The sequence below is a fragment of the Bombus vosnesenskii genome, unplaced genomic scaffold, assembly GCF_011952255.1.
Source record: "Bombus vosnesenskii isolate JDL3184/JDL3185 unplaced genomic scaffold, Bvos_JDL3184-5_v1.1 scf7180000013883, whole genome shotgun sequence".
Classification (NCBI taxonomy): domain Eukaryota; kingdom Metazoa; phylum Arthropoda; class Insecta; order Hymenoptera; family Apidae; genus Bombus; species Bombus vosnesenskii.
In genome coordinates this window covers 911959-932817 of record NW_022883264.1, presented here as the reverse complement: position 1 = coordinate 932817, position 20859 = coordinate 911959, and the positions used below count along the sequence as shown (strand labels likewise).

Sequence of the window (20859 nt, the reverse complement as noted above, 5' to 3'; positions counted from 1 at the left end):
GGTGGGATACATTATTCTTTATAAGAGAAAATTCTAGTAGAGGCTCGTCTTGTTCCTCCGCGTTCTTCTTCCCGCCTTGCGGCTGGACATAGCTTTTAACATATTATTCTTTGGTTCACCCTTCCTAGTGGACGCAGAATTACGCTATTTCTTTTTTGCAATCTTCAACGTGTTTTCACGTAATTTTTCACGTTCAACTAATTTTCAACGTGTTTCGACGTAAAAATCAAGTTTTATGATAGTGAGTTCACTGGTTGGAAAGTTCTGCGTATATAAAATTCAACACTTCTAACGTATTTAGTAGGTCACTTTGACGCCATATTGGCTGAAAATGGTCGACTTTATATACGCATAATTTTAGAACCAGCGAATTCAATACCGTAAAACTTGCATTTTCGGATTTTACACGTCGGAAACTACAAGATTCCAGATAAAAAAAGTCGATAATTTTGCGCCCCCCCAAAATAAATGTTATACGTGGACCTTTTACCTCGGTAACATAATTATTTTTGGTCGAAGGCTATATTTACTATAAGTACGTACCGAATAGAATATTAAATTTAGGATTTTTTCCATCCAAAGTACGAATAATATCGGTTAGACTACAGTATTTTTCCCTTATGTAAGATTTTATTGGCTAAATCGATTTGAATACTGATAATAACGCGATATTCAGTTACTTCGTATACAGCATGTGTTTAAATAAATAACAAAAGTTTGTTCTCGACGATTCGATAATTTTCGAATATGTTATCGAGGAGATGATCCTAAATAACTTTTTCACATACGTATAACACCTTCGGTCGACCTAGTTTTTTCGAGACATTCGCAAAAAACTGTCAACACTAGGTGGACATCGAATCCTGCTCGTTTTGTGTATCTGTGACACGGTCAAAAACACAAACATTGCCGACACGTTTGCCGTTTGAAGATCTCTTTACATCCATCAGCCATCGATCTCCTCGTCTCTTTCTACATATTAAACACTGCGAGTCGAAATAAACAACCTCTGTGTAAGCCTCGTTTATAACTGCGCATGCGAGTGTCCGCGTTGTCATTCAACACAAAGAAAATTATGTATAATATATATTTTTTAATTCACTCTGTACATCTGTTATTATTTTACACGCACATTGCCGAGCGATATAATAATGTAATATAATATGATATAGTATGATTACATATCTGGCAACACAGATATATTATAATATAAATTTATAGATAGAATTTACTGTAGTGATTAACTAAATTCTATGGATATCGATATATAGGACAATATTTTTCAATAAATTTCAATCCTCTTACAATTGAATACACGATTCGATTGCAGGCTTATAAAATTTAGTATGTTTAATGGTTTCGCAACTAAGGAATGCGGATTTTGTCATTGATTTGTATCGACGAAATCCGCATTTCCTTGCTTGCCAACCCAAAAAATTCCATATTTTCATAAACTTTGCCAAATGGATGATAAATTGGTTCTTAAACGTCTTTGTGTATTTTATGTACATTTTAAATACATTTTAAATACAAATATGTAATAGTATTGTTTTGAGCGTGTTGAGATCGTAATTTCAAACTGGAAGAAAAAGGAATACTCGGATATTTCAGAATTTAATTTTCAGTTTTTTTTTTTTTTTTTTTGTGATGTAACAATTCTTTATAGAAAGTTTCTGTCGCTACAAAATTTTATGCTTCAATCGTGTATCTCAGCTCGCATTTATGCACACATGTCGCACATAAAATCACGATTTCTTCCCTCCTTTTTTTTTTTTTTTCTTTCTTTCTTTTTCTTTTCATTAGACGATACAGGCCATAAAACGTGCCAACGAAATCGAAGCTTCAAATGCTTGCTGTAAAATTTCAATTTGAACACAGTCTTTGCTTTCCTTTTTTGCCGTCTACGCTGCCATCTGATACATAGCTCGGGATAGAGAGGAGGCTATAGATTGCGTGGGACTTGGTTCCAATATTTTTTCGTTTCATCGAAACATTCTGTGTATCACACTAGAATTTTCGTTGCAAACATTTGTTACACCCCTGCTACGATCGATTTTAGTATAGCTATATCTAATTCGGAATGTTTAACGTCTGTTAACAAAGCCCATTAAAAAATCGTAAAAGTTCCTTGCGGCTATTCACGAAATAAAAGAAGCTGCGAATTTAATATCAAATTTAGTCTCATTACTTCGTATGCGTTTTGTGTATTCCTTTGAATTTTATTTAATATTATCTAGAATAATATTTGCTTCGGATATATAAATATTAAATAGATAATACATCTCTGCTAAAGAGCAATATTTTGTAACAATTTGTTTACGATATTGACTTGTAAATTCTTGCTAACTCGCGTCACAAACGAACAAAACTTACGGCTAATAGCTGAGGTATGTCGGTACCGGAAACTTGTATAAAGTTTCATATACGAGGTGTGACGATAAAGTTTCGAGAATAATCCTATTTCCATCAAAGTTGCGAGAAAGTAAGTAGACAGTTACGTGTCTCTACTGTGAAGCTTGATCCTTCCTCTACCGGCATGCCAAAGAGAAACATTGTCAATTGTTTTAGTCGTGTAAAAGTTGGTTCCTGTAAAAACGAGTCGATGGTCAATACGAAAACTGAAACGCCATTCAGAACAAAAATTCTGATAAAATTTTTGGTGGATAGCGATTAAACGTGGACAAAGACTTTCAAAAAAATTGACCAACGCTAAAGCTACATACGTCTTTTTTTCGATTGGTCAAACAGATAGATATTAATACCGTAATAAATTAAATATCTTTTTATTTAACTTTGCATTTTTCATTTAATTAAATGTGTCCAGAAATAATATCCAGAATAATTTCTAACTTCGTTAATATTATTTTGTGTCGTGTATATCGTAAGTTACGTTGCAAATACCAATTATCTTTGCAACGTATCTCGTGTCAGATACGCATTGTATATTACTTGAATTTAATTAATTGAAGTAAATATTATAAGATGGTAAAATAATTCAGCTGTATTGCTCGTGGCTCAAGTGGTACGTAATACACAGTATTCAACATTGAGATTAATACCGAGCTCCAAATTATTTGTTACTTTATTCGATAAAGTTGATCAAAGTGGAAAATTATTTGATCTCCGCACAAAATAGGATTAGTTAATACGACTGATTCTCCAAAAGTTTTATTGTTTATCTTTATTTCAAATAAGGTTTGTCCAAGTCTAGTGTAAACATATATCCAACACCGTTTCTTGAACTTTTTCCATTCGCGACTTCGCTTACGTACATAAAAAGGTACGCGAAATAAATAAACAAATAAAACACTAATCGCCAACAAATTCGAGAAATTTAATTTGAAACGATCCCTCGACGGCAGATAATTCACATTTGAATCGAAGAAACCAATGCAATTTAACACATTTACGTAACAAGTAGTTCATGAACGATGATTTCATTTTTTCTGAAATACTTACGTAAAGCGAAATTTGTTCTCGGAGATTGGGCTACCGACTCGAACAAGATCGCCTGTTGCTCGTACGGTGCAAGTCTGTATCGAATCTATTTAGTCAGAATATGATTGGAATCTCGTCGCTGTACCAGTTTATAAGCAATCTCGAGATACAGGCGATGTCACGTCTGCAGGCGACTTAGATGGTTTCCGTAGGATCCCGAACAACCTGTCCACTTTGATAACTATGTAGAAGGTTAGCAAGGTAGCGCTGTAGGTCAACCGAAGTACCAGGCCCAAGGGGAAACGATCGTCGTGCTCGCGAATTGCTCGTCTACTGCGCCAAGGCTTTATAACGCGTCTCTAGAGTTTTCGTAGCTTGCAACTACCAGAAACGCTGGTCCGCGTTGTTGCATTTTCTCTTTCGTATCGAACACGCTCGACATTTTGAATTTTATTTCAGATAGCGACACGAGGATACGTCGTAAGTTCTTATCTAGTTCAGTTACAGTTCTTGCTTATTTGCTTGTTCCATACCGATTCCTTCGAACGAATATCATCGTACCCTTTTACGTTTATCTTCTCGTCGATTGCACCTCGATACCCTGACACGCGTAGATAACTTGCTCAGGCAAAATACATGTTCCCTACGTAGTTTCAACCGAACGTCTCTGAAATCGTGCAATTACCTTTACACTTCGAGTAGAAAGCGAATCGCATTTGCGTAACTTTTTATTTCTAAGACGGGTTTCCTGATAATTGTCACCGATTCTGTCAACTTCGCTGATTCACCGGAATTGGTAATTCTCATTGCTTGACCTAAATACGAAAAGACAGAAAATTGTTGACCTGGATATTTGAAAAATACTTTTTCGATCGCCAATTAACGCCCGAAGCTAGCTCGAAATAAACAATTCAATAAAAAAAAAAAAGAGAAAAAAGAAAACGAGGTAAAAGGAATATTTCCACTCGACGAATCGAATATTCCTGTTCTTCGAAAAATAAAATAGAAAACCGACGATCGCTGGCCTCCATCGGCGAAGTTATAAACCTGCTAATTATTACCCTGTCCGTGAAACCGGGAAATCCAATGCCCGGCATCGATCTCGGCACAGTTATACGATGTTTGGCGACACTTTGTACGCGATATGCGATCGATAGCCGCGCTCAGTCGATTCTAATCGACAGTCCTCAACGCGTTTTTGCTCGTTAGCGACGCTGTTCGAAAGAAAAGCGAGAGAGAAGCGATAAGACGGAAGGAAAGTGGTAGAGAGAAGAAAGACGGCGGCTAGGAGGAGGAACGAGGGAGACGAGAATCAAGCGATTTCCTTTTGTTACAGGCATAATCACAGGGAGTGGCGGCGGAGGAAGAGATCGGTACAGCGGTGGTTCCGCTTCCGCTTTGAGCTGCGGCGGTGAGAAACTCCGCGAGGACAAACAAGGGAGGATGCTGGATGGCAAGACTGGGATCAGAAGAGAGAAGGAAGAGGACACGAAGAGCGCGGACAACGTTTCCAGGGGTGCTATACCTTCCAGGCAGAGCCTCCTGGAACTGGTCAGCAGCAAATGCATGAGCCGCCACACGCCCACTCATCATTATTATCATCAGCAACAGCAGGTCAGTACGACGTTCGACAGTCACGGGGCAAGATGTCCAAATCCGCCAGTTCGGAGGATCGCGAAACTTTGGCCTAACTTATACAGAGGATATACAGGGTGGACGTACGACTAAACGGGATCGTCTAAATATCTGCGTTATTTGTCGTCGTATAAGAAACTCGAGGAGAAAGTTGCACTCTCTCAGAAAGCACGTTTGGGTACTAGTAATATATAGTTTTTATTTTCTTCTTTTTGGCGATCCCTTTTTTACGAGATTTTCAAATCACCGATATTTGGTTCGGAGATCGGACGAAAGTAACTTCTTTCGATCAGAACTGTCGTTCGGTAGAGAACTTAACGCTGTCATAGCGAGTCGTAACGCAAAATTGGAAACCAATCGAATGTCGAGGGGTAATTGCACCCCCTTAGAGTGAATTTGGGTAGCAGAAAAAAAATTGCGCGATACGCGTCTGCGTATCCTCCCTATACACATATTGCCGTGAGTTTCAAAGTTTTCTGAATTTGCAGGTTGACGATGTTACCTTGTCGGTTCGTCTATTCCGCGAGTGTTTCGCTGATTGCATCGATAGTAGGCTTGACGCTAATTGCGTTATTAAGTCCGACGATGGGATTAATCCTGGTACGTGTTCCGCGAGTTAGAACCGATCCAATAATCGCGTGGCTTTTCAGTACGATCGAGCGAGTTTAATAAATTGGAGCGGTATAATTGAGCGGCTAGAGATACGTGATGCGAAGCTTCTGCAGGGAATTTTTGCTCTTTGGAACGTTCTTCTCGCGTTTTGTTAGCGATCTAGCGAAATTACATTATCAATCAAACGTCCTGCTAAATTTCCACCGAAACGAGGAATTGCCACGTCGAAGAAAGAAATATTACAAGAGCATTTGCTCGAATAAACGCTTCATCCCCGTTAGCGTTGCCAACACGCGGTATTCGCGATTTATTCGACGTTATGGGAGCCATTTATGCACATGCGACTAGATCGTACCGCCTCGTGAAAACACGTGCAACCACAGCTGCGTTCAAACCACATGTATATTTGCAACTTGACGTGGGAACAACTGTTCTCTAATGTCAGCGGAGCATGGAGTTTATTTAGCGCGTGATATTTCTTCATTTTCGCTAGTAATAGGCTTAGCAATAAATAAACGCGTCTTTGATCATCGTATCATAGAAACGTAGTTTCAGAAACAGTTTGTTCAATTTAATTTCGCCTTATCGTTATGAAGAGAAAGTAACTTTATCAATTTACTTCTCCTTCGTGTTTCTACCTCTTCGGATGTCTTCTCGTCTCGAACAATTTTATTCGTGAAAAGCGTGGAATACGCGAAAGATGGAAAAATATGAATGAAAGCAAGTTAAATTTACGTGTCATTGAAGACGAATGTTAACGAAACTGGAAACAGAGCACTCTCCGGTTGCGAATCTTGATTTGCATCCCTTATTCGAACATTCTACTTTCATTACACTCGTCAGAAATCCATCGAACCTGGAATCAACCTTTAGTCGCACCACTTCGTTCGATGCTTCCTTCGTCCGACCGTATCATGCCAGTGCTTTTCCATTCTTTTCAGCCAGCGTATTGTCTCTTAATTTCCTTCGCAGTGCCATTGTGTCAACGAAGACGACCTCCATTGTTCGTGCGAAAGCTACAGAAAAAGCAGTGCCTAAACCGGAGTCCGGGTAATCACTGGGAGAAAAAACAATTTCCCAAACGAAGAACAGTAAAAAGATAAGGGAACAAAGAAAGGAAGAAAGAAGAAAAACTCTTCCTGAAGATTTTAAGCAGACTGGCATGACAAAGGGATAAATCCTTCCGGTCGGAAGGACACACAACGGAAGCTCGTTTTTAATCAAATAAATTGTCTGTATCAACTTCTTGGAAGGGCCGCTCTAGACCTTCTCTCAAGAAATCCATTTGATTCCCATCTGCTGTTCTTAGGGTCGCTCCACCTAATAGCCACCGCTGTTGCTTCATCCATGGAGCCGACAAAGTGGCGTTTAACTCCACTATTCGTATTTTGGGAATCGAAGACACTTTTACCGTCTACTCTGTCATTTGACTTTTTTGGCGAATGATCATCGATACGCTCAAGAAGTATACTTCAAATAAACACTCCTCGAAGTACGAAGATTGTCAGAGTGGTTCAAATGATCGGTTCGTGACTTTTCATAGAGATAAATGGATGATCGACCGAGGCGTGTCTGTCATCTCTTAATTGCAAAATAATTTCTGTATCTTTTTTGGAGGATCCTTAATAGCATAGTGTTTACGGCTAATATTATTCTTTCGTTTGGACAATTGATATAGCGAGTAAATGATAAAAAGAAGGTAAACGATAGAGAAAAATTCAGATTATACTTCACTCAGCTTATACTTTCGCCCTTTATTTAGTTGTAGGTTCACCCTTGCAGCGAATCGCAGAACTGTATCGCAATATCCACGTTCATTTTAAGTTTAAACTCTTTCCCTAACGAAGATGAGCTGAACAACTAAAACGCATTTATCATTGTCCAATCGACTGACGTTTATTTTATTACAATTCAACTGGTGTCTTCTACCACCCCGTTAACGTCCAGAATTTGTTCCGCGAGGCTTTCCTCGGAACTCGACATTCGTATTCGAATTTGCAGAAGTTCGCAACACAAAGTAATCCCGAGACGAGTATAGGCAGCAAGAACTTTATAAGACGTGATATCGAATTTTCCATTCGACTGCACCATGCTTTTCGTTATTATACCCTCCATTTCTTGTTCCTTTCTTTTTAAATGTAACATTTTATTCTATCACTGTAAATTTTCCCTCCGTTTATTTTAAAACCAAACACTCACTGTGGAATTGCGTACCAAAGGGTTTGTATGCTCGTGAGTAATAATAATAAGAAGAAAAATCCTACGAATATGTTACAGGTGTACTCGGTACCGCAGCGATATTTCAGTTCGTCCCGCGACTCGCTTCAGGGGGCTTACGTGAATCGCGGCGCCAGTGAGTTCGACCTAAGCCGCAAACCGAAGAGGAGGGACCAGCTGAGGGGCAGATTCAAGCTGCCTTACACCGTCGCGCTCACTTCCTCGCGCGACCAGTCGCACCTGCACACGCCAGCATCCGTCAATCATCTCAGCAATAGCAGCTGTAACGGCACCGAGACGTGAGTATCCGACCGCGTCGTATTCGCTCGAGACACCGTCCCCTACCATCGCTAGGATCTACGGGCACCCGAATTCTTCAGCACTCGGATACGCCAGGTCGATTGATACCCGAGTACTCGAATAAGCAATCAGAAAATGAGCTGTTGGTTATATTATATTACATTATATTATATCATAAATTTAAGCAAAGTTGGTCTGCCGAATCTATTAATTCGAGCGTAGAAGAAAAGCTTCTCGTACGTATATTTGAGTAATCACGAAAGAAAAGTCGAATCCGGATATTCTAGTACTCGGATACCTGGATCTTCAGGCTCATATCCTGTTCTTCAGCGGGAGGATAACAACGAGTATTCCGAGTGCTTGGATACTCGGGTAATAAGGGCTGTGCTTGAAGCGAGTCAACTTGGATCAAAGCTATAGTCAATCGGCTGCTGCGAGAACTATAAACGCTTTCTTTGTCACCAAGGTTCGAACTTGTGGTACAACGATTGATATAAATCTACAACGTAACTTGCACGAAGAAAATGTGAAGTAAACGCGGAGAATTATTAGAAAATCATTAAAATATTCAAGCGTTTGTCTCATCTGTGCGCTGCGTTCTTCGCGCTCTCTCGCTCCCGTCGATACGCTTCCGCGTGACTTTTACGGACCACTCGTTCGTCTGAGCTATGTACGCGCTCCGAGGCACAGTTACGCGACTCGAGTCACTTTGACACAGCCGGATAAACGGAAAGTTAGGTGTCTGGTTGTCGTATCCAAGGCAAGTTCGTTTTGCGTTCGTGTATTCTATGCCAGGCCTGTTGTCTGCAGCACGTGACACAGACCAATGCCTGCAGTGCACGAATGCATCCGCAGCGGCGTGAAATGGCGAATGTACGGTGGTGAGCCGGGGGCGTAATTTTTGTCGGTCGTTACTCAGGCATGGTGTGTTTGACGGCAGGAAATCTAGCGTTCGATGGTAACCTGAAGTGGTAAATATCTAGCAACAAACGCTCGTGCTACGTGAAAACGTCGAGTGCACGCGTTGTGGCATGGAACAAACGTTGGAATCCGGCTGTGAGCTGGAACGAATGGTAATCGTGGTAGCATGGATTATTTGAAAAGTATTCGACTCTAACAACCATTTCTTGTAAAGCGCGCGTGCATTGCTGTCCATTACGTTAGCTACCAGCAACTCGGCGCCACTTTGTCGCGAGAACGTGGACCTAGGAATCGGCTTTGCAATCGAGTAACGTGTTGTAACGATATTTGATTTATGCGAATAGAAATTCATCGAGGAACAGGGACGTGGAGCAACATATTTTTGCAAAAGAATCGAAAGCTTATTTCTTATAATTTTTCTACGGCGTGATCAATTTTGAAGCAATTTCCAATATGCATCGCAGGCTGGTTTATACGCGTTTCACGATAATAAATTGTTCGATGTTTTCCACCTGGTGATTTCCTATCAGAACAAACGATACAGTCCCGTTTTCTTTCCTCCACGTTGGCAATACGTAGTTTATTCTAGCGAATTGCAGGTTTCTTTTATTTATCTATTTTTCGATATAGAGGTATAAAATTCATGTAAACAGACACAGATTTTCAAAAATAATATTGCCGCATCGCAGGATAAAATAATGGAATTGTGCGAATTTCTAGAAAAGCTATTTCCTCGCTTTAGTGTAACTATACTAGTAGGAAGGGATTGCATGACACAATAAAACGATGGCAACTTCAGAGTAATTTTCTATTAAAGAATATACATATATATATTTAAAATTTATCTCCAACGAAACGATAAGATCTTTCGGCAAACTTCTGTAAAGCTTCGTTATATAATTTTGATCCAAGTTTCGTCGGCGTTGTAAAATCGCTTCTTTCAGTTCGGGAACAGCATTACATTGCTTCCATTATGCTGCTTCGTACAATAGCCTATTAAGACTTCCCCAGACGATTTTCTATGATATTAAGATCTTCGGATCTTTCTGCCCAATTTAAAACACGTAATATATCTTCTATTTATTATATTTGTATCCCTTGAGAACGCTATTAGAGAACGTTAAAAAATGGAAGAAGAAGAAAAGCATATAATCGTAAAATACTCGTATCCAGGTTGGACGCGTGTTGGAGATTCCAAGATAGCGTTCGTCTCGCAAAACGAAACTGTACATTTATTCACGCGATTCGATGCATTTTTCAATCCTCTAGAAAAAAAAAATATTAAACTACTTGGTTCGAAAAACGACCTAGTACGAAAGATATTTCAACTTTAATCCTGTAAAATGTCCCGCGCACTCGGACACGGAGATCGTTCTGAAAGTTAAAGTACAAAATCCGATTGCGAAATTAAAAAAGAGGAAAGCATCGTTGCGCGATTACGAACTTTCGAAACCGGAGTATCTCTGGTTTCGAGCGTCCTCGTATTAAAATATTGTAAAACTTCATCGCGTGCAATTTCTTCGGAAAAGCGAATTTGCTCGATTTTCGTACCAAGCTGCTCGTTTGTCGCGTTATGTTTTCACGAGTCATTGTGCTGTTAATTTTCCATAGTAGGTATACGGCGCAGCAACAGCAGCAACAACGCGGTAATAGAGGCTACCCTGGACAAGCAGGAACAAAGGGTTTTCGTACGGGTGCCCCTAATTGGTCCTTCATCTTCGATCCCGCGGGACGTCTCTGTTATTACTGGTCGATGGTGGTCTCCCTTGCCTTTCTCTACAACTTCTGGGTCATCATCTACAGGGTCGCCTTCCAAGAGATAAACGGTTAGTCCTTTGCTCCGCGACTCGACAGATTCCATGCGAACGTTTTGTCTCGGAAGAACGGGCACATCTCGTCGAGGCGTTTTCGCCTATGTTAAGTTTACAGCGATTGACAAAGTATTAATTATATCTTTATCGTGCCTTATTTCACCCTTTTACAGCAGCAATTCTAATTGATCCTTTAAACGTAGATGTTTCTCTTGACAATTTTCGTGATTTAAGAAATTGGTCAGCTTATTATGCTGTTCGTCCGTAAATATAATAAAAAGTAATTTGCATACGCGTGCGTTCAGTGCGGACGGAGATGCGCTGTCGGAATGGAAATATGAAACAAGTATGGAATTCAATTTTATTTATTTTTATTTTATTTTAATATTTGTTTAAATCGACAATACAATTCCATGGTATACGTAAAAGTGCGATTTTAACGAAGAAAGATTTGCTCCTTTATCGGGAAATGGAGAATAGAAGAATAAGAAAATAACTCGACTTACCGAAGATAATCCTATCAGATATATGTATGTGTAAAGCTTCGTGAAAATGATTGAAAATCATCGTAGATCAGATATTTTATTATCGAGACAATTTGAGTTTCCAGAATTAAAATTACTTTGATTTTCTCGCTTATCTCCTTAAGAAATGATTCTTAGCGATTCGCCGGTGCTTAAGAAAGAAAGAAAGAAAACGTAACATCCCATTGCTCGCCTCCAAGTAAATGCTTCACTTAGTGCAAAGCTTCGTACAAAAAAACGGTGGATTCGTAGAATTAAAAGCTTAAAAAGCTCTCACTTATAGACTTATAGGATTATGTATGCTAGTCTCGAATTGTTTAAAGAGTTTAACTTGGGATTGCTTATATGAGAATATACTTTAACATCTCGATATGAATGCGAAGTATAATTCATTAAATCGATTGGACTATCACATTTGTATCTGTAATTATCTGATAGGAAAAAAGTATTATTGATATCTAATAGCGTGTAAGAATTGTATGGTTTAAAAATGCTTACGTATCTAAAATGGAAATGTGATTTTATGTTATTTAGGCGAAACGCGCTGGGTGTGGTTCTGCTTGGACTACTTTTCCGATTTTTTATACGTGCTGGACATAGTGTTTCACATTCGAACCGGGTACTTAGAGGACGGTGTCTTGCAAACGGACGCGACGAAGCTGCGAAATCACTATACAAACAGCACTACGTTTTACATGGACATCCTGTGCCTGTTGCCCCTCGACTTTTTATACTTATCTATAGGATTCAACAGTATACTTCGAGGTTTTAGGCTCGTGAAAATATACCGGTGAGTGCGAATCTTGATTTGTTGCACGTTCCACGAACAAGCCGACAGAATATCTTACGTTTAATCAACGCGTTAAATCGATTTATATTTAATCTTTAATTTTAACAGTCGGTAGAGAATCGCAACGATCGGGTAAGATATTTGACACGAAATTGAAACGAGAAGTCGCGCGTATCGATGGAATAATCTCTGTATATTTCGATGAAGCTTGAGACGCGTTTCGACGTTAGAGAAGTATCATTGGGTGAGAAACGATGCAAGTTTTGCTTAACCATATACCGAATGGAGGTTGCCGAACTATGCTCGTGTATTGACCACGTTCCGTTTATCACCTACTTTCCTCTCCTCGTCTTTTTCCTTTAGAAAGTTTCCTAGGATAGCGCAGAACAATCGAATGCTCAAACTTTCTTACGGCACTTGCGAGGGCACATTATTTTTGGATCCTTCGCTCGAGCTCACTCTCTCTCGTCACTTTTACAAGTCTGTCCGTATTAAACTCGAAATTCTGCGTAAACATTGTCGCTTCGTGAATGACAAGAACGTAACAAAATTATACTCTGAATATCGGACGAAACAATAGCTACCCGATCATTGCCTGGAATAAATTATGCTCGAATTACGTCTGAAACCCATGGTACAGGGCGAACGTAGAATCTGATGTCTCTGAAAATATGCCAAAGCTGATCTAGACCCTTACTCGAGGTTTCCATTCGATTGACGAAGGAAAACACCGTGACGAGCATGTTACAATCTCACGCGATCTTCTTTGTTGCATTGTCACACACAGGTTCTGGGCGTTCATGGACAGAACCGAGCGACACACCAACTATCCGAATTTATTCCGCTCCACATCCTTGATACATTATTTACTGGTGATCTTTCACTGGAACGGGTGCCTCTATCACATTATCGATAAGAACAACGGCTTCGGCAGTAAGAACTGGGTATTCAGCGACTCGGAGACGGCGGACGTGGTGAAGAAATATTTGCAGAGCTACTACTGGTGCACGCTGGCCCTCACCACCATCGGTGACCTGCCCAGGTAATTCGATTTTCCTCTGCCTGTTTCGTCGCACTGTATTTCCGTCCACGCTGCTTACCGCGAGAGAATCAAGAGCTTTGCTCGAATCCCGAATGTTATAAAGTAGAAGAGATGTTTAAAGTAGAGAGATGTTTAAAAATGGCCATTTTTGGTCCTCCTTGAGAGCGAGAAATTCTCGCAGGACGTTCTAGAGCGTCTAACGTTGCAGGTAATTCGATTTCTCCCTATTTCACTGTATTGTCGTCCGCGCTGCCTTCCGCGGAAGGATCACGAGTTTTGCTGGAATCTCCAACGTTATAAAATGACCACTCTTGGTCCTCTTTGCGAGCGAACAATTCTCACAGCAGATTATTTGGAAACACGTTTCAAGGAACAAAACATCTCATACTGCGATAGGAGAATTGAGAAAGATAAGTAAAGCTTAAAGACGGAAATGTTCTGTATCTCAGAGATTTGCGTTGGAATGGAATATAACCGCGGTAAACGTGCGAAGCACCTTCGAGGTGCCGATGTCGCGTGTACGTGCAGCCAACGAAAAAACAAAAAGCGAAAGACATAAAAAGAAGAGACGTAATATGAAATATTCCTGTCCGTTTAATACACCGTTTCGAAAGCTTCTCTGCTCGTTTGTTCCTCGCGAAAGCCGGATCGTTTCTACGTTTATGCCGATCTCCTTCGATCGTCGATGTTCAACTAGCTCTAAAATCTAAAATCAGTCTAAAAATGTCTCTAAAATCAGTAGGAAGACGAACGAATGATAAAACTTAGCGATTTAAGCGATGCGCATAAAATGCTTTGGTAGTTGGCCTTGAAGAATTGGAAGACGAAAGGAAATACGCATGACGTCGTCGAATCACGCTTTTCCATTTCGCTTTGCAGGCCGAGAAGCAAGGGCGAGTATCTGTTCGTGATAGCTCAGCTGCTGTTCGGTCTGCTGCTGTTCGCCACGGTGCTGGGACACGTGGCCAACATCGTCACTTCCGTCAGCGCGGCCAGGAAGGAGTTCCAGGGTGAGTGAAAAGCAAATCCAATTATTTCGCTCGCGCTTGCTTCTCTTTCATAGCGAAAAAATCGCGCGCCACGGACTACGATCTGAATTATGCCAGGCGCGATTGTTCCGTTTTGAGAAACGTTCGCCTTAAACATTTGCCTTAAACACGGGACAAAGGAGGACCTTTCTGTTCGTACACACGCGGCGGTTGAACGTATCCGGCGCGATACGCGCGTGAAAACTTGCTACGACACGTGTTCAGATATTTCGCTTAACGAGAAACGAAATAAGACGTTAAGTTGTTTCGCGAGAGTGCGAGGAACGCGAATGGGAGTTACCTAACGACGCGGTCATCCCGCTTGTAAATTAAAATTCAGCGCTGCGCAGCGACGAAGATGGCCACCGCAACATCTGCGATGGCCAGAAAGGGCCAGGAAGCTCGTACAAATGCGACGGCAAACCGCATTCTTAATTATAAAACTCGACTGCTACTCGCAGTTTCCGCCACGCTTACTCTCCAGAGAGAGGGAGAGAGAGAAGCTGGCTTTCACGAACCTGATTGTTCTGCACGGTTAACAGAGGCGGGATGAAATTTGCAAACTACACTTTCGTCTTTCGTTCGGACCGAGAAACGTGTTATTTCGCGTGCTGTGCGAGACCCGGTTAAATCGAAGTAAACGGTGCAGTTTGACGATGCAAAATAGCAGTTTCGCGAGCATCTCTGCCCACCGGGCAACTCTATAATGCCTTTGCACATTGTCCTTTCCGTGGACCAAGGGCCACGATATTGCCCCTGTGTTTGGCTACCTTGTGGGGCAGCTGGAAATTTTCATGTCTTCATACCTGTCCACTAACTTTCAGTTCTCTCGGTTATACAATGCTAAACACTTGACCGGCTGGAGACGGAAATTCGCGTTTTGCATACTTCACGCGGCATCATCCGGTTCGTTGCGATTTTTAAGGAATTTCATAGAATAGTAAACTTTGCTTAGTACCTGTAAAATCGGTATTAAGGTTGAAAGAACTGCAGATTCTGAGAGAAAATAATTAGAGACGTAATTGCTCGGGGAACATTAACCGGAAAAATAATTTGCGGCGTATTAACACGGAAGAGATTCTCTTTTATCCGGATGAGGCAGCCGTAAGAGGACGAAAATGCCGGGAGACGCTTGTAACAGATTATCCACGAAAGCGAGTGTTTTTTACTCGACCAGCCGTTGATGAATCGCGAGCATTAACTATATTCGCGGCGGGAATGAAAGGAGGCGCAAGAATGAACGCGTACTCTTAATGCAGCCGATAGAACGTCGACGACAAACAAAAATGGACGTGGTTTTACGCAGCGAAATCGCCGGCAGATCCGCGCCCATGATCATTCCGAGATACAGATTGCTCGACTTTTTCTCGCCCGTTGTAAAAACGCATTAAGCAACGTTTTAGTCGGGGATAGGAACACGAAAACAACATTTGCCGTAATTGCAGCTTCTGTCTCGCTTCCCCCACGCCTCTCCGAGAGGATCATTTATGTATATAACCGCGCGATAATTTTGACCCAGCGAGTCGAAAAACGAACAGTGGAAAGCTCGGTCGATCAATGTCCAATGGAAACTTTTTAAATCGCGTGTACACTGTGGAATCTCTCAAGCTCGACCTACGGTCGCAAAGAAATATAGCCAAATATGAAATATATCTATCATTTATATTGGAATATATCAACTGTTTTGTTGTTCGAACGTCGCGCGATCGATTTAATGTGATCGAATTCGACTTTCGACTCCGATTATTTGAATGAAAAAAGCACGGCTAGGAATCTGCTAAACTCGATCTGCGATAGCAAAGGAAAGTAGTTAAATATCGCTCACACGGTTTGAATGAATGTCACACGATCGAATTCGAGTTTCGACTCCGATTATTTGAATGAAAAAAGCACGGCTAGGAATCTGCCAAACTCGATCTGCGATAGCAAAGGAAAGTAGTTAAATATCGCTCACACGGTCTGAATGATTGTCACACGATCGAATTCGAGTTTCGACTCCGATTATTTGAATGAAAAAAGCACGACTAGGAATCTGCCAAACTCGATCTGCGATAGCAAAGGAAAGGTGCCAAATATGATTGATAACCAGTGTGGATAGGAATTGTTTCGATCATTCGCGGAGAGACGCGATCGCGAGATATCACGTCAACGAGAGTTGTTAGTTCTCGTTACGATTAAACAATCGACGCCACGAGCTGATCGATTCCCTTATTTCGATTATGATAATAAGGGTAGTTCAATGAAATTTCACAGAATTAACACAACTAAATTAATGTTTATTGCAACAACTTATTAACTAGAAAGATATAAATGGAACAACAAAAAGAAATGTGACTACGTAATGCGCGATATAAGATATGTGTTGACTGTTTGGCTTCTCGAAACGTTCTGATTCTTTCTGGAAGGCGACCCCCACTACCTTCGGATCACGGCACATTCTTTTACGGCAGATAAAATAACGGCCACAAATCGACGTTTCTGGAGGTCGCCCTGCTTAATGAACCACTACAATGTTTGCCACTACAATGTTTGTTTTGCCGGGCAGCCGCGACGATCCGTCTGCGACATTATAGTGCCGCGACCGACAGTTAAGAATATGATCTATGGCAAGCCGCATGGCGTAACAGGAATCACACGATTTATTTAATACGATCGAATTCGAATTTTGACTCCGATTATTTGAATGAAAAAAGCACGGCTAGGAATCTGCCAAACTCGATCTGCGATAGCAAAGGAAAGTAGTTAAATATCGCTCCCACGGTTTGAATGAGTGTCACACGATCGAATTCGAGTTTCGACTCCGATTATTTGAATGAAAAAAGCACGGCTAGGAATCCCCCAAATTCTATCTGCGATAGCAAAGGAAAGGTGACAAATATGATATACTATTTTGTTTTCCGAGTGTCGTACGATCCATTTGATACAATTAAACTCGAGTTCTGACTTCGATTATTTAAATGAAAAAAAGGACAGCCCTTTTCGTATTAGAAAACGAGTTCTTAGGGAGAACACATATTCCCGGAAAAGAAAATGTTCTTCGAAAGAGCTCGTTCTTATAAAGTAATGCTTTTTGGGGATAGATGGGTGCTATGAAGCGACGCATGTTCTTTTCAAAAAGATTTATTTCCCTTGATTGTCAGAATGTCTTGACCGGAAACACCGTTCCTCGATCGATGCGAGACTTTTCATTTTAATCATGGACAGTTAATTAGCACGATTGCATTAATGCTTCTCGTCGCGTTGCGTAGGATCGATAAAGAACGAGGCGACGTAGATTGCTTCGCTGTCGAGCATTGCCCGGACTCGACCTATTCTCGTAGTCGTTGAGCAACAAGAAAATATTATTACATTTCCATCGAGTTAATCGACGTGCCACTCACGATCGCGGAAAGTAATCTTCTTTTTTGAAGGCATTCGCAGCGTAGATCGACTTCCTTACAAGTTTCTTGAGAAATTCTGACGACACGTTATTCAGCGCATTATATTTGGCATCAATGACACCCTCTTCACGTTGAAACCTGCATGTCGATCGAATCTTCATCACCGACTAACAGCACATCCAATTCCTACACCGATACGAGTGTCCTTGACCGATATCGAACTACGTTCATTCGAAGATGCATCACGAGACCTAAGCGTCGATGCATACGTCGTTATAATCTTTTAACGAAAGAAGCTGAGATATGCTGTGAAATACGATCCATCCAGATGCAACAGCGTCGCTGATGACCTCACACTGGATGCAACAACGTCGCTGATGACCTCACGCTGGATGCAACTCGACACGCTGAAAAAATCTCATGGCACAAGTTTACGGATACGTCAAATGTTTTCATTGGCTCGAGGGATCGAACCCACCGTCATCTTGCGCGTCTTCCTTTTTCAAATCTCTTCGCCTATTTGTAGGCGATTGCCTTCGTAACATTTCATCCACATTCTTAACATTAATTTGTCGATCGCTTGGTTTATGCACACGCAAATAATTTCATATTAACGCGTTGTTCCGTGAACAGATGGTCGGACATTTTCAAGACGCTTGACAGCATGGGCATACCAAAGACGTTGCCATAAACGAACTTAACGTGCGCTCGTCACGTTTAATCTGTTTACACGTAAGACTTTAATTGCATTCTTCGTCCGGGATACCGGATCGTAGCAGCGTTGCTGCGATGATAGTAAAAAAATTATTGTACGCCGTAGATACGTAGATTCGCCTCTTTGTCTGTCCACATAAACGCGTCTGACGCTTATAGGAAATCTCACCTTAAGAGGATTCTCCACATTCCTGCGACATTGCGTTCGATCCGCTTTGCAGCGGCATTTAAACAGGACTTGGGTGGAACGCGCGCAAGGCCGAACAGAAGATCAAAGAGAGTGTTTGACGGCGGTAGCTAAACCCTGGGACGGGCTTCAGCGCGCCATTTTCGACGCGAGTTAGAATTTCAAAATTTTAATTAACCAACAGCCCTCGAGACTCCTGTGCGCGTCGTTAAAAAGAGGACGAAGCCAACGGGGTAAATTCGCAGCGCAAGATGCGCACAATGAGGCACTCGAACGAGCATTTGGAAAAAGGATGGAAAAGTGCACACAACATACAGTTTTCCTGGAACTTGGGTATCCGGAGACTTGTTCGCGTGGAGAAAAAAATGCACATAACGTGCAGTTTTCCGGAAACTTGGTATCAGGAACCTCGTGTCGGCGAAAATCTGTTCGTCGAATCTTTTGTTCGCGTTGCCCGTCCTCTCCGATTCGATTGAAGTATCTTGAATATTCGTTCCCCTGTCTGACGCCGCGCACAGTGACGTTTGAACTCGCAATGTCAGTGCCATCAACTGTCTCTTCGCACTTTTTCCTAAGTGTCGTATAAAACGGACGTATTTGACCAAAGAAGGATTGCTGGTTAGACGATTATAATTGCACGACCGTGTTGCCTTTGTAAGGAATATGCACTGCATACAAAACGCCCCGTAATTAGCGATACAACTGCGAAGAGCATGATCGTCCGGAGAAGGAGTGAACAGAGAAAGCACAATTTTTAGTTTATCGTGCTTAGTCTGGCTTTGGAGGAAATCGAGTTTGAGGATTTTGCTCTTTTATTTCAGCATGGATACAGATGTTCTTTCGCTTGCATTTGCATGCAACAAGGGAATCTAATTACTAACGATCTTTGATGCTGAGGCAACGTTAAAACTAAATGAGAAAAGGAAACTGAAGAATAATTGAATAAAGAATCGAACAAAGGTAAAGACATTTTGAGAACGTAAGGCGTAGTTTGATTAATTTCTGTGCTGTTTCTCGTGCATTTCACAGAGATATTTTGTTAAATAGGCAGGAATCGTTTATCATTACCAGATCTACCCAAATCTGTAGAAATTTATACAACACTCTGTTTAAAAAAGTAAATTTGCCTCGAGAAACATTGTTTCGACGTAGAAGATTGTTACAGAAACGTATGTACATCGTACGTTCCGTGTCTCTGGACAAAGAATCTAAAAAAGGCTTCTAAAAGTACTCGTAACAGCGTACAAAACGATTGCTTGTCGCACTTGCGACAGGCCAACCTCTGTACGATATATGCTGGAATTCATCACTTGATTTATATGAGATTATTAAACATTCGATTTAGAGGAATGGAACCTGCAGTAAATTCTAACTAATGAGAAGACGTAGGTAATTATTGCCATAACTCGTTCGTGCTAGATATCTTGCACAAAGTATTTCATTTATCCAACACACGATGTCGAAACAACATCGGAAAATTATTTCATTCGCTTAGAACGATAACTTACGATCTAACAAAGGATACGCTTATAGGCAAATACAGAGATACTTGCGAATACGACACAGCAAATGTATTTTAAATCGTACGACATTGCATTTAATCGACCACGAAGACGATCGCCGTGCAATGGAAGATGTACGATTTATTAAACGGTCTGAGAAAGGCCGTGATTTTTAGCGCGCATTATTCATAAGACACCGACGCTCGCAGTCGTATTCCCAGCACGTTAGCGTCGAAAGTTGTTTGAGATTGAAGCGCTGGCTTGGCCAGCTTTATTTACAGCGCGACCAGCCACGAGCAGGTTAATATTGTAAATGTAATCTCGCGGAATCCAAAGAGAGACGCGAAACGGTCCGTGGCGATCTCGTAATGGCGGGATTTCCGTTCTACAATTTCCACTCGGGGGAATGGGGCTACATCTTGTCGGGGCGACGCTGATTGGATATAAAATTTCATTTTGCCCCGGCACACCTAAATCCACCGGTAACTCTCGATGCTCGCGATTCCGCTTTCAATAAAAGTCCCTTTATCTCCTTAATTGCTATCATCCTCGCGCAATTCTCCCAGAATCGCGGCAGATTTAAAAAAAAAAGAAAGAAAAAGAGGAGGAGAAACGACGTTGAGAAATGAATCGAAAATCATCTTTGGACCTCGTTCCATTCCATTCACACGTCCGAAAACCTAGTCGAACGAATAGTATGTCGATGAAAAATCATTTTACTTAGCGGGAATCGTAAGAAGGCTGTTTCAGACTGGCCT

The 20859-nt window shown here is 41.2% G+C and overlaps 1 protein-coding gene across 13 annotated transcripts in view; it reads left to right on the top strand.

The window, feature by feature from the left end:
• Window positions 1–20859, top strand: part of LOC117239191 (cyclic nucleotide-gated cation channel alpha-3-like) — a 220574-nt gene that overhangs the window by 111576 nt on the left and 88139 nt on the right. For 12 of the 13 annotated variants that reach the window (XR_004494380.1, XR_004494372.1, XR_004494374.1 and 9 more), the window contains 6 exons: window positions 4775–5052; window positions 7963–8201; window positions 10735–10949; window positions 11993–12248; window positions 13036–13290; window positions 14170–14300. Coding sequence is in view for 2 of the 13 variants with exons in the window: in XM_033504592.1 (XP_033360483.1) it covers window positions 4775–5052; window positions 7963–8201; window positions 10735–10949; window positions 11993–12248; window positions 13036–13290; window positions 14170–14300 (1374 nt within the window). In the remaining 11 variants the exon portion in view is untranslated. The remainder of the gene's footprint in view (window positions 1–4774; window positions 5053–7962; window positions 8202–10734; window positions 10950–11992; window positions 12249–13035; window positions 13291–14169; window positions 14301–20859) is intronic. The other variant, XR_004494373.1, reaches the window with a different exon arrangement.